Source organism: Lampris incognitus, chromosome 21 (genome assembly GCF_029633865.1).
Source record: "Lampris incognitus isolate fLamInc1 chromosome 21, fLamInc1.hap2, whole genome shotgun sequence".
NCBI lineage: Eukaryota > Metazoa > Chordata > Actinopteri > Lampriformes > Lampridae > Lampris > Lampris incognitus.
In genome coordinates, this window is record NC_079231.1 from 25,899,214 (window position 1) to 25,914,186 (window position 14,973).

The window sequence follows — 14,973 nt, forward strand, 5'->3', positions numbered from 1 at the left end:
ATCAGCACGATGAAGAGGAGCGCACGTGACCCGTCTGAAAATCAGTTTTCTGCATGTCCTGGGTTTGAGGTGGAGCTGTGCTACCAAAACCAGTGCAGAAACCATGGAAAAGTCACGGAAGGAGCAGGAAACACACAGGCACCTCTGTGCTGCCGTCTCGTCAGTCATTCAGCAGTTTGACTGGCTCCATAACTTCCAAAACATCAAGTCCATACTCGACTCAACCCTCTCACCTCCACTTTCACACGGAAGCACAAAACAGGCCTCATCACTCACATGATAAAACAACAAGAAGTAAACCCCCTCGCGTCCAGTCCACCTTTCTGTTTTCCACCAAAAGACATGTTTACAGCTTCTGAACTGCTCAGCAGGGAAGTCTGGGAAGAGCCTGAAGGCAGCAAGATGCACAGGTAGCAGCGGTATTCAACCACGCGCCATGCGGGGCCATGCGGGGCCATGCGGGGCCATGCGGAACCAGGCGGGGCCATGAGGGGCCATGCGGGGCCATGCGGAACCAGGCGGAGCCATGCGGGGCCATGCGGGGCCATGCGGAGCCAGGCGGAGCCATGCGGAGCCATGAGGAGCCATGAGGAGCCATGCGGAGCCATGCAGAGCCATGAGGAGCCATGCGGAGCCATGCGGAGCCATGAGGAGCCATGCGGAGCCAGGCGGGGCCATGCGGGGCCATGCGGGGCCATGCGGGGCCATGAGGGGCCATGCGGGGCCATGCGGGGCCATGCGGAGCCATGCGGAGCCATGCGGGGCCATGCGGAACCAGGCGGGGCCATGAGGGGCCATGCGGGGCCATGCGGAGCCATGCGGGGCCATGCGGGGCCACGCGGGGCCATGCGGGGCCATGAGGGGCCATGCGGGGCCATGCGGGGCCATGCGGAGCCATGCGGAGCCATGCGGGGCCATGCGGAACCAGGCGGGGCCATGAGGGGCCATGCGGGGCCATGCGGGGCCATGCGGAGCCAGGCGGAACCAGGCGGGGCCATGCGGAGCCAGGCGGGGCCATGCGGAACCAGGCGGGGCCATGCGGAACCAGGCGGGGCCATGAGGGGCCATGCGGAGCCATGCGGGGCCATGCGGAACCAGGCGGGGCCATGCGGGGCCATGCGGAACCATGCGGGGCCATGCGGGGCCATGCGGGGCCATGCGGAGCCAGGCGGAGCCATGCGGAGCAGGTCTGCTGCTCCGCATGGCTCTGCTGGCTGGCTGACGGTGTGTCTGTTGGTGGTGTCGTGTCGGGTTGGATGAAAAACCTGCAGGATGGCGTCCCTCCATGGCGGCACATGGTGGGATGCCGCTGACCCACAGGCAAGATGGCGTAGGAAGACCAGCGCTTCACTGACAAGTGTGCTATTTTGTTGTTATTAAGTGGACTGCAGAGGATTTCAACACCAACTCAAACTGCGGTTCAAGATTTTATTTCCACCTTTATGAACAGGCAGTGCTTTCTAATGAGATTAGCGTTTAAACGTTGTGTTTTTCGGCCCATTGTCATTTAAAGGAGGCTGTTGTGTTGAGAGTGAGCCTTTAATTTCTGCTTGCTGTCTTTTGTGACTTCCTGTTTTTCTGCATCGAATGCAGTAAAGATGCACACATCTGGGGAACACATCTGGGGACCTTGAATTCAAAAGACTGTTTAATGAGGAGTCAAACGTTAAGGGCATTGTGTACTTTTTATTGATTTAGTGAACGAGGTGCCATCATTTCTTTACAAGGCATTATACAAATGAATGCAGGGTTTTAAGGTGTTTATTTTCTCAGCAACGGACACCCCTTTTGCTGTGGACCCCTACCACCAACAAGCCACTGCTGAAGAAAGAAAAATCATCTTAAACCCGCATCCATTTCTATCATGCCGAGTAGTGAGTGTGGGTCCCTTCGCACAAATGAAGGATCGCGTCTCATTCGCTGGTGTTGCTGCTTGAGCATGTCGCACCGCACCATTTGAGGCAACAGCGATGGAGTTAAGTGGTCTATTGAAGCACCAGGGGTCTCAATCTCTTGTTTATACACCCCAGATCCTCATAAACTAACAAGGACATTATACAATGTCGCTTTAAGTGCTCACCTTTATTTCAGGAGAACAACCAGTCCTTTAAATGTGATGATCGTCGATGTTGTGATAACATAATGTATAGTGATAAGATAATATATAGTGATGATATAATATATAGTGATGACATAATATATTGTGATGACATAATATATTGTGATAACATAATATATAGTGATGACATAATATATAGTGATAACAATGTATAGTGATAAGATAATATATAGTGATGATATAATATATAGTGATGACATAATATACAGTGATGATATAATATATAGTGATGATATAATATATAGTGATGACATAATATATAGTGATGATATAATATATAGTGATGACATAATATATTGTGATGACATAATATATTGTGATAAGATAATATATAGTGATGATATAATATATAGTGATGACATAATATATTGTGATGACATAATATATTGTGATAACATAATATATAGTGATGACATAATATATAGTGATGATATAATATATAGTGATATAATATAAAGTGATGACATAATATAAAGTGATGACATAATATATTGTGATGACATAATATATAGTGATGACAATAAGATAATATATAGTGATGACATAATATATAGTGATGACATAATATATTGTGATGACATAATATATTGTGATAACATAATATATAGTGATGACATAATATATAGTGATGATATAATATAAAGTGATGACATAATATAAAGTGATGACATAATATATTGTGATGACATAATATATAGTGATGACAATAAGATAATATATTGTGATGACATAATATATAGTGATGACAATAAGATAATATAAAGTGATGACATAATATATTGTGATGACATAATATATAGTGATGACAATAAGATAATATATAGTGATGACATAATATATAGTGATGACATAATATATAGTGATAACATAATATATAGTGATGACATAATATATAGTGATAACATAATATATTGTGATGACATAATATATAGTGATAACATAATATATTGTGATGACATAATATATAGTGATAACATAATATATAGTGATAACATAATATATAGTGATGACATAATATATAGTGATAACATAATATATTGTGATGACATAATATATAGTGATAACATAATATATTGTGATGACATAATATATAGTGATGACATAATATATAGTGATGACATAATATATAGTGATGACATAATATATAGTAATAAAATGATATATTGTGGTAACAATTGCCAGCCTCTCACATGAGCTTTAAATAGTTACAACATGTTCAGTCAAATCTCCCAGAACTATATTGTGCATGGACCTTCTCACGGGTTTCAGCTCAGTGTTAACGTAGTTTAAATAATAGTTGTGTAGAGGGGAAGATGAACTTATTGGTAGAGCATAGTTGAAGAAAGAAGAGGAAGTTAAAAAAAGAAAATATGATGAGTAAAAGTATGTGTTAGCACTGGTATTGGCCGCTGCCAGGAGCATTTCTACCTTTTCATGAGCCATTTAAAACCCAAAAGTTTTTTTTTTTATTGGACTCTGCAATTGCCTCATTGACACCAAGATGGCACACAGGCATCAGGCATCACCGCCGCCGCAGGCATCACCACCACAGTGATTACCACTACAGTGATGACAACTACAGGCATCACCACCACAGTGATTACCACTACAGTGATGACAACTACAGGCATCGCCACTACACGCATCACCGCCGCCGCAGGCATCACCACCACAGTGATTACCACTACAGTGATGACAACTACAGGCATCACCACCACAGTGATCACCGCCGCCGCAGGCATCACCACCACAGTGATCACCACTACAGTGATGACAACTACAGGCATCACCACCACAGTGATCACCACTACAGTGATGACAACTACAGGCATCACCACCACAGTGATCACCGCCACCGCAGGCATCACCACCACAGTGATCACCACTACAGTGATGACAACTACAGGCATCACCACCACAGTGATCACCACTACAGTGATGACAACTACAGGCATCACCACCACAGTGATGACAACTACAGGCATCGCCACTACAGTGATCACCAGTACAGTGATCACCGCCGCCGCAGGCATCACCACCACAGTGATTACCACTACAGTGATGACAACTACAGGCATCACCACCACAGTGATTACCACTACAGTGATGACAACTACAGGCATCACCACCACAGTGATCACCACTACAGTGATGACAACTACAGGCATCACCACCACAGTGATCACCGCCGCCGCAGGCATCACCACCACAGTGATCACCACTACAGTGATGACAACTACAGGCATCACCACCACAGTGATCACCACTACAGTGATGACAACTACAGGCATCACCACCACAGTGAACACCACTACAGTGATGACAACTACAGGCATCACCACCACAGTGATGACAACTACAGGCATCGCCACTACAGTGATCACCAGTACAGTGATCACCGCCGCCGCAGGCATCACCACCACAGTGATTACCACTACAGTGATGACAACTACAGGCATCGCCACTACACGCATCACCGCCGCCGCAGGCATCACCACCACAGTGATCACCACTGCAGTGATGACAACTACAGGCATCACCACCACAGTGATCACCACTACAGTGATGACAACTACAGGCATCACCACCACAGTGATCACCACTACAGTGATGACAACTACAGGCATCGCCACTAGAGTGATCACCGCCGCCGCAGGCATCACCACCACAGTGATTACCAGTACAGTGATGACGACTACAGGCATCACCACTACAGTGATCACCAGTACAGTGATGACAACTACAGGCATCACCACTACAGTGATCACCACTACAGTGATGACAACTACAGGCATCACCACTACAGTGATGACAACTACAGGCATCGCCACTACAGTGATCACCGCCGCCGCAGGCATCACCACCACAGTGATTACCGCTACAGTGATGACAACTACAGGCATCACCACCACAGTGATCACCACTACAGTGATGACAACTACAGGCATCACCACTACAGTGATTACCACTACAGTGATGACAACTACAGGCATCACCACCACAGTGATCACCACTACAGTGATGACAACTACAGGCATCACCACCACAGTGAACACCACTACAGTGATGACAACTACAGGCATCACCACCACAGTGATGACAACTACAGGCATCGCCACTACAGTGATCACCAGTACAGTGATCACCGCCGCCGCAGGCATCACCACCACAGTGATTACCACTACAGTGATGACAACTACAGGCATCGCCACTACACGCATCACCGCCGCTGCAGGCATCACCACCACAGTGATCACCACTGCAGTGATGACAACTACAGGCATCACCACCACAGTGATCACCACTACAGTGATGACAACTACAGGCATCACCACCACAGTGATCACCACTACAGTGATGACAACTACAGGCATCGCCACTAGAGTGATCACCGCCGCCGCAGGCATCACCACCACAGTGATTACCAGTACAGTGATGACGACTACAGGCATCACCACTACAGTGATGACAACTACAGGCATCGCCACTACAGTGATCACCGCCGCCGCAGGCATCACCACCACAGTGATTACCAGTACAGTGATGACGACTACAGGCATCACCACTACAGTGATCACCAGTACAGTGATGACAACTACAGGCATCACCACTACAGTGATCACCACTACAGTGATGACAACTACAGGCATCACCACTACAGTGATGACAACTACAGGCATCGCCACTACAGTGATCACCGCCGCCGCAGGCATCACCACCACAGTGATTACCGCTACAGTGATGACAACTACAGGCATCACCACCACAGTGATTACCAGTACAGTGATGACAACTACAGGCATCACCACTACAGTGATTACCAGTACAGTGATGACAACTACAGGCATCACCACCACAGTGATTACCGCTACAGTGATGACAACTACAGGCATCACCACCACAGTGATTACCACTACAGTGATGACAACTACAGGCATCACCACCACAGTGATTACCGCTACAGTGATGACAACTACAGGCATCACCACCACAGTGATTACCAGTACAGTGATGACAACTACAGGCATCACCACTACAGTGATTACCAGTACAGTGATGACAACTACAGGCATCACCACTACAGTGATTACCAGTACAGTGATCACAACTACAGGCATCACCACTACAGTGATTACCAGTACAGTGATCACAACTACAGGCATCACCACTACAATGTGATCACTGTAGTGGTGATGCCTGTGGTGGTAATCATTGTAGTGGTGATGCCTGTGGTGGTAATCAGTCATCACCTCCAAACTGATTAGCACTACAGGCCAGGTGATGCCTGTGGTGGTGATGCCTGTGGTGACCACTGTCACCACAGGCATCACCACCACAGTGATTACCAGTACAGTGATGACAACTACAGGCATCGCCACTACAGTGATCACCGCCGCCGCAGGCATCACCACCACAGTGATTACCGCTACAGTCATCACCACTACAAGCATCACCACTACAGGCCTGGTGATGCCTGTGGTGATGCCTGTGGTGATGTGGTGACCACTGTCACCACAGGCATCACCACTACAGGCCTGGTGATGCCTGTGGTGACCACTGTCACCACAGGCATCACCACCACAGTGATTACCAGTACAGTGATGACAACTACAGGCATCACCACCACAGTGATTACCGCTACAGTCATCACCACTACAAGCATCACCACTACAGGCCTGGTGATGCCTGTGGTGATGTGGTGATGCCTGTGGTGACCACTGTCACCACAGGCATCACCACTACAATGATTACCACTACAGTGATCACCACTGCAGTGGGCCACTGGGCCTCAACACTTTCTACCTGACACTTATTACAGTAGTAGTAGTAGTAGTAGTAGTTATTACAGTTATGTTGCCATCGACCTGGCTGTCTGCTGTGCTAACTGGATTTGGAAGAAAATGGAGCAGGACAAACAGGGAATCGCCCCTTGATAGGATATGATATTAGTATCATGTTTTGTCAAAATATTTAAATGTTATCCTAAAAAATTCAAGTTTAATCTTACAACTGCTGATTACTTTCCTCATATCTGTGTACAAATGAGTTCAGATGGGCCAGCTACCATAACATGCAGTATCACCTACTGCAGGGAGGGACCTCAACAATGCTTTAACTTCCAGCCAGGGTGGAAGAGCTCCCACACACTGCACAATTACAAAGCTTTTTGAAGGAAAACCTCAAGTAAGAATACACAATGTGAGCGATGAAAAAGAGTGAGAGAGGAAAAATCTCTCCTGTGGCTGAAAACATTTGTTTTGGTTGTCAGAAGAACCATTGCAAGTTAGTTGAAAATAATTTGTTTACAAAGCAGGCGGTAACACTCGGGCACCATACAGTACAAACTACCTCGGACTGTTGGTGGACCACTAAACCAATGACAAATCAAGTCTACAATTTAAAAAATCCTCCAAACCGACGTGTGCATGGAGGCTGGTGGAACGGCCAGTCCTTGAACCGCTTCTGAAACGCCTGCACGTCAACACAGAAAGCCCAGGCTCAGCCAGAGGTCTAGTCAGTGACTGTATGAATGAAAACCACAGCGAGATGAAGATAATATCATGCTGGCGAAACCACCACGCGTCTGCAGTCGCCGCTGAGAAGTCAACACTGCAGCGACTTACAACAATAGTGGTGTTGAAGGAGACCAAAATGTCAAACAGTTAAGATTTGGAAACCATGTAACAAAGAAATTATGATTACATGACTGTTCATACTGAGCAAGACAATATGGAGCAACACTGCAGCCAATGAACAGCACACACACAAGTCAGCATTACAGAACCGGTGCTTGTGGTATCTACATTTCACTTTTACTTATACCACACGTTCTTGTTTCAGTATTTACGGTCTGAGCAGACACGTAGCCATTTTACACCTCTTCACCGAGCCTCCCGTGTTATGGGAGGCTCGCGTCTTCACACCACGGGAGGCCTATGAAGCGTCTGAAGGAGAAGCGGGGCTCTGCTCTACTTTCTGACACTCGCGCTCACCCGTTCCCACAGAGAGAAGGTCAAAGGGCATCAGACAGGCATAGTGACATCATGCCACCAGACCACCATGCATATAATTAACCACCGTATTCAACAGCAGCTGTTCCTTCTGCTGGGCTGACAGACAGGGGAATGCTGCCTGCTGTTCTCTCCGGCCCTTGCTCGGGCAGTGCTGTGCTGATGACAGGAAGCTGAAAGAAAAATACTCAGATGTCCTGCACATCTATAGTGCAAATAAACCTTGCTTTTAAAAGTCAAGGGCCAATGACGTAGTGAAACCAAGCACTATGATATGTTGGAAGTGCAGTGTTCTTATGGGTCGGGCAAAGTGCTGGGCAACGTTTCCTACATGCTAGAGACAATGGTCCTCAAGCAAGGACCTCCTCCTATATTTACCTCACATTTGTTCTTGTGAGAAGTGAAAAGGAGAAACCAGCGTCAGAGTCACAACACTCTTAACTGCCTGCATTTTATTCTGCCTTAAACACCGAATGCCACTTGGTACTAAGTTGAATGCATGTGCTGCCGTTCATCTAGCGTCGTTAACATTCAACAGAAAGACCACCACATCAGCACAGCAGACATATCCAGCAGATGCTGAACTGCTGATTTAATACAACCTTTCCATCAGGCCATGCTCCAAGAACAAGGGGGTGAAATGGGAATGAACTTCACACGCTTATAAACCAGAGTGCTGCTGTCAAACTAACAAAACGTAAGAGTTCTCTTCAAAAACGGTGTCTAGTTGCCGTTCAGGTGTCTGACACAGCCTGTCGCCAGTGTCTGTGCTACTCACAGAGTGGTGGCGTCAATTTAAAATATAGACCATATATAGTATATATACTTTACTTCATTTCAAAATTCACCCTAATATTATTATGCAGAATTCATGCAAAGGCTTATTTGTTTAGGCCTAACCATGCTGGTCACGTTCTGCAATAGGACAGCGAGTCTTTCGGAGCGTTGGACAGATGATGGAGGACTGCAGCCTCCTGCAGATGTGGTGAGCCAGCAGCCCTGGTGTGTGTGTTCCCTTACCACAGGTCCTTTCTCAAATCCTAACTATACCAACACACAAAGCTTGAGAGACTTGGTGACTGCAACAAGATTCCTTGAACAAGGCGTCCGGGTGGTGGGGTGGTCTATTCTGTTGCCTACTAACACGGAGATCGTCGGTTCGAATCCCCGTGTTATCTCCGGCTTGGTCGGGTGTCCCTACAGACATGATTGGCCATGTCTGCGGATTGCGGGTGGGAAGCCAGATGTGGGTATGTGTCCTGGTCGCTGCACTAGCGCCTCCTCTGGTCAGTCGGGGTGCCTGTTCAGGGGGAAGGGGGAACTGGGGGGAATAGCGTGATCCTCCCACGCGCTGCGTCCCCCTGGAGAAACTCCTCACTGTCAGGTGAAAAGAAGCGGCTGGTGACTCCACATGTATGGGAGGAGGCATGTGGTAGTCTGCAGCCCTCCCCGGATCGGCAGAGGGGGTGGAGCAGCGACCGGGACGGCTCGGAAGAGTGGGGTGATTGGCCAGGTGCAATTGGGGAGAAAAGGGGGGGGGGGAATCTAAAAAGATTTCTCCAACAGTTCCATCAGTGAAAAGTGACCTCCACGGTGGGTTGGACTTTTACAGCACACAGGGTGTAGTAGCGTGTGTGTAATACAGCAGGTTATAAAGCAACAAAGCCACGGACTGTCAGCAGGGCAACCACACCTTCAGGCAAGTGTCTCAGTAAGGGAGACTGATCTGGAACCGTTTGTCACTTCAGAAGCAAGACGGGTATAGATGTGCAATGTAGATCAGACATGTTGGGCTTGAACGCACTATTTCCTAATAGAAAACCATATCTAGCAAGTCCTGCTTTCTTGACACCTCTTGAAAAAAAAACCTTGTCCGTAGTCTGAGTCAACATCAAGGAGACGACCTCATTTCCCCCTCTAAAACTCACCAAAACCATCACTAGAGTGATTCTTCGCAAATGGAGCCTTGGAAAGGAAAAGCTGCATATGTAAATCCTTTTATTCTGTAACGTGGCAGTACTGCTAAACCAAACACTGACACGATGAATTAGCCCTAGTGTCAGTTACTCACAGGGCTCTGGCCACCATCACATTCAGCCCTAGTGTCAGTTACTCTCAGGGCTCTGGCCACCATCACATTCAGCCCTAGTGTCAGTTACTCTCAGGGCTCTGGCCACCATCACATTCAGCCCTAGTGTCTGTTACTCACAGGGCTCTGGCCACCATCACATTCAGCCCTAGTGTCAGTTACTCTCAGGGCTCTGGCCACCATCACATTCAGCCCTAATGTCAGTTACTCTCAGGGCTCTGGCCACCATCACATTCAGCCCTAGTGTCAGTTACTCTCAGGGCTCTGGCCACCATCACATTCAGCCCTAGTGTCAGTTACTCTCAGGTCTCTGGCCACCATCACATTCAGCCCTAGCGTCAGTTACTCTCAGGTCTCTGGCCACCATCACATTCAGCCCTAGTGTCTGTTACTCACAGGGCTCTGGCCACCATCACATTCAGCCCTAGTGTCTGTTACTCACAGGGCTCTGGCCACCATCACATTCAGCCCTAGTGTCAGTTACTCACAGGGCTCTGGCCACCATTACATTCAGCCCTAGTGTCAGTTACTCACAGGGCTCTGGCCACCATCACATTCAGCCCTAGTGTCAGTTACTCACAGGGCTCTGGCCACCATCACATTCAGCCCTAGTGTCTGTTACTCACAGGGCTCTGGCCACCATCACATTCAGCCCTAATGTCTGTTACTCTCAGGTCTCTGGCCACCATCACATTCAGCCCTAATGTCAGTTACTCACAGGGCTCTGGCCACCATCACATTCAGCCCTAGTGTCAGTTACTCACAGGGCTCTGGCCACCATCACATTCAGCCCTAGTGTCTGTTACTCACAGGCTCTTGCCACCATCACATTCAGCCCTAGTGACTGTTACTCTCAGGGCTCTGCCACCATCACATTCAGCCCTAGTGTCAGTTACTCTCAGGTCTCTGGCCACCATCACATTCAGCCTAGTGTCAGTTACTCTCAGGGCTCTGGCCACCATCACATTCAGCCCTAGTGTCTGTTACTCACAGGGCTCTGGCCACCATCACATTCAGCCCTAGTGTCAGTTACTCTCAGGGCTCTGCCACCATCACATTCAGCCCTAGTGTCAGTTACTCACAGGGCTCTGGCCACCATCACATTCAGCCCTAGTGTCAGTTACTCTCAGGGCTCTGGCCACCATCACATTCAGCCCTAGTGTCTGTTACTCTCAGGGCTCTGGCCACCATCACATTCAGCCCTAATGTCTGTTACTCACAGGGCTCTGGCCACCATCACATTCAGCCCTAGTGTCAGTTACTCACAGGTCTCTGGCCACCATCACATTCAGCCCTAATGTCTGTTACTCTCAGGGCTCTGGCCACCATCACATTCAGCCCTAATGTCAGTTACTCACAGGGCTCTAGCCACCATCACATTCAGCCCTAGTGTCTGTTACTCACAGGGCTCTGGCCACCATCACATTCAGCCCTAGTGTCAGTTACTCTCAGGGCTCTGGCACCATCACATTCAGCCCTAGTGTCTGTTACTCACAGGGCTCTGGCCACCATCAATTCAGCCCTAGTGTCAGTTACTCTCAGGGCTCTGGCCACCATCACATTCAGCCCTAGTGTCTGTTACTCACAGGGCTCTGGCCACCATCACATTCAGCCCTAGTGTCAGTTACTCTCAGGGCTCTGGCCACCATCACATTCAGCCCTAGTGTCAGTTACTCACAGGGCTCTGGCCACCATCACATTCAGCCCTAGTGTCAGTTACTCACAGGGCTCTGGCCACCATCACATTCAGCCCTAGTGTCAGTTACTCACAGGGCTCTGGCCACCATCACATTCAGCCCTAGTGTCAGTTACTCACAGGGCTCTGGCCACCATCACATTCAGCCCTAATGTCTGTTACTCTCAGGGCTCTGGCCACCATCACATTCAGCCCTAGTGTCAGTTACTCTCAGGGCTCTGGCCACCATCACATTCAGCCCTAATGTCAGTTACTCACAGGGCTCTGGCCACCATCACATTCAGCCCTAATGTCTGTTACTCACAGGGCTCTGGCCATCATCACATTCAGCCCTAGTGTCAGTTACTCTCAGGGCTCTGGCCACCATCACATTCAGCCCTAGTGTCAGTTACTCTCAGGTCTCTGGCCACCATCACATTCAGCCCTAATATCTGTTACTCACAGGGCTCTGGCCACCATCACATTCAGCCCTAATGTCAGTTACTCACAGGGCTCTGGCCACCATCACATTCAGCCCTAATGTCAGTTACTAACAGGGCTCTGGCCACCATCACATTCCGCCCTAGTGTCAGTTACTCTCAGGGCTCTGGCCACCATCACATTCAGCCCTAGTGTCTGTTACTCACAGGGCTCTGGCCACCATCACATTCAGCCCTAATGTCTGTTACTCACAGGGCTCTGGCCACCATCACATTCAGCCCTAGTGTCAGTTACTCTCAGGTCTCTGGCCACCATCACATTCAGCCCTAGTGTCAGTTACTCACAGGGCTCTGGCCACCATCACATTCAGCCCTAGTGTCTGTTACTCACAGGGCTCTGGCCACCATCACATTCAGCCCTAGTGTCTGTTACTCACAGGGCTCTGGCCACCATCACATTCAGCCCTAGTGTCAGTTACTCACAGGGCTCTGGCCACCATCACATTCAGCCCTAATGTCTGTTACTCTCAGGTCTCTGGCCACCATCACATTCAGCCCTAGTGTCAGTTACTCACAGGGCTCTGGCCACCATCACATTCAGCCCTAATGTCAGTTACTCACAGGTCTCTGGCCACCATCACATTCAGCCCTAATGTCTGTTACTCACAGGGCTCTGGCCACCATCACATTCAGCCCTAATGTCAGTTACTCACAGGGCTCTGGCCACCATTACATTCAGCCCTAGTGTCTGTTACTCACAGGGCTCTGGCCACCATCACATTCAGCCCTAGTGTCAGTTACTCACAGGGCTCTGGCCACCATCACATTCAGCCCTAATGTCAGTTACTCACAGGGCTCTGGCCACCATCACATTCAGCCCTAATGTCAGTTACTCACAGGGCTCTGGCCACCATCACATTCAGCCCTAATGTCTGTTACTCACAGGGCTCTGGCCACCATCACATTCAGCCCTAATGTCAGTTACTCACAGGGCTCTGGCCACCATTACATTCAGCCTAGTGTCTGTTACTCACAGGGCTCTGGCCACCATCACATTCAGCCCTAGTGTCAGTTACTCACAGGGCTCTGGCCACCATCACATTCAGCCCTAATGTCAGTTACTCACAGGGCTCTGGCCACCATCACATTCAGCCCTAATGTCAGTTACTCTCAGGGCTCTGGCCACCATCACATTCAGCCCTAATGTCAGTTACTCACAGGGCTCTGGCCAACATCACATTCAGCCCTAATGTCAGTTACTCACAGGGCTCTGGCCAACATCACATTCAGCCCTAGTGTCAGTTACTCACAGGGCTCTGGCCACCATCACATTCAGCCCTAGTGTCAGTTACTCTCAGGTCTCTGGCCACCATCACATTCAGCCCTAGTGTCTGTTACTCACAGGGCTCTGGCCACCATCACATTCAGCCCTAGTGTCAGTTACTCACAGGGCTCTGGCCACCATCACATTCAGCCCTAATGTCAGTTACTCACAGGGCTCTGGCCACCATCACATTCAGCCCTAGTGTCAGTTACTCTCAGGTCTCTGGCCACCATCACATTCAGCCCTAGTGTCAGTTACTCACAGGGCTCTGGCCACCATCACATTCAGCCCTAATGTCAGTTACTCTCAGGTCTCTGGCCACCATCACATTCAGCCCTAATGTCTGTTACTCACAGGGCTCTGGCCACCATCACATTCAGCCCTAATGTCAGTTACTCTCAGGTCTCTGGCCACCATCACATTCAGCCCTAATGTCAGTTACTCACAGGGCTCTGGCCACCATCACATTCAGCCCTAATGTCAGTTACTCACAGGGCTCTGGCCACCATCACATTCAGCCCTAATGTCAGTTACTAACAGGGCTCTGGCCACCATCACATTCAGCCCTAGTGTCTGTTACTCTCAGGGCTCTGGCCACCATCACATTCAGCCCTAATGTCAGTTACTCTCAGGTCTCTGCCACCATCACATTCAGCCCTAATGTCTGTTACTCACAGGGCTCTGGCCACCATCACATTCAGCCCTAATGTCAGTTACTCTCAGGTCTCTGGCCACCATCACATTCAGCCCTAATGTCAGTTACTCACAGGGCTCTGGCCACCATCACATTCAGCCCTAATGTCAGTTACTAACAGGGCTCTGGCCACCATCACATTCAGCCCTAGTGTCAGTTACTCTCAGGGCTCTGCCACCATCACATTCAGCCCTAGTGTCTGTTACTCACAGGGCTCTGGCCACCATCACATTCAGCCCTAATGTCAGTTACTCACAGGGCTCTGGCCACCATCACATTCAGCCCTAATGTCTGTTACTCACAGGGCTCTGGCCACCATCACATTCAGCCCTAGTGTCAGTTACTCTCAGGGCTCTGGCCACCATCACATTCAGCCCTAGTGTCAGTTACTCTCAGGTCTCTGGCCACCATCACATTCAGCCCTAATATCTGTTACTCACAGGGCTCTGGCCACCATCACATTCAGCCCTAATGTCAGTTACTCACAGGGCTCTGGCCACCATCACATTCAGCCCTAATGTCAGTTACTAACAGGGCTCTGGCCACCATCACATTCCGCCCTAGTGTCAGTTACTCTCAGGGCTCTGGCCACCATCACATTCAGCCCTAGTGTCTGTTACT

General features: G+C 49.0%; 2 protein-coding genes across 2 annotated transcripts; one reads left to right on the forward strand and one right to left on the reverse strand.

Annotated features, from left to right (window-relative positions):
- Nucleotides 1–456: 456 nt before the first annotated feature.
- LOC130131445 (keratin-associated protein 5-4-like) lies at nucleotides 457–1,260 on the forward strand. The gene has a single exon (XM_056301122.1). It carries the CDS (start codon nucleotides 457–459, stop codon nucleotides 1,258–1,260), a length of 804 nt encoding a protein of 267 aa, XP_056157097.1.
- A 2,346-nt stretch (nucleotides 1,261–3,606) lies between these two features.
- Nucleotides 3,607–6,555, reverse strand: LOC130131446 (calphotin-like). Its single transcript, XM_056301123.1, has one exon. It carries the CDS (start codon nucleotides 6,553–6,555, stop codon nucleotides 3,607–3,609), a length of 2,949 nt encoding a protein of 982 aa, XP_056157098.1.
- Nucleotides 6,556–14,973: the final 8,418 nt, after the last annotated feature.

What these genes read in the sequence shown, in the direction of transcription:
- LOC130131445 (XM_056301122.1), top strand. Translation starts at nt 457, where the DNA reads ATGCGGGGCCATGCGGAACCAGGCGGGGCCATGAGGGGCCATGCGGGG.
- LOC130131446 (XM_056301123.1), bottom strand. Translation starts at nt 6,555, where the DNA reads ATGACTGTAGCGGTAATCACTGTGGTGGTGATGCCTGCGGCGGCGGTG.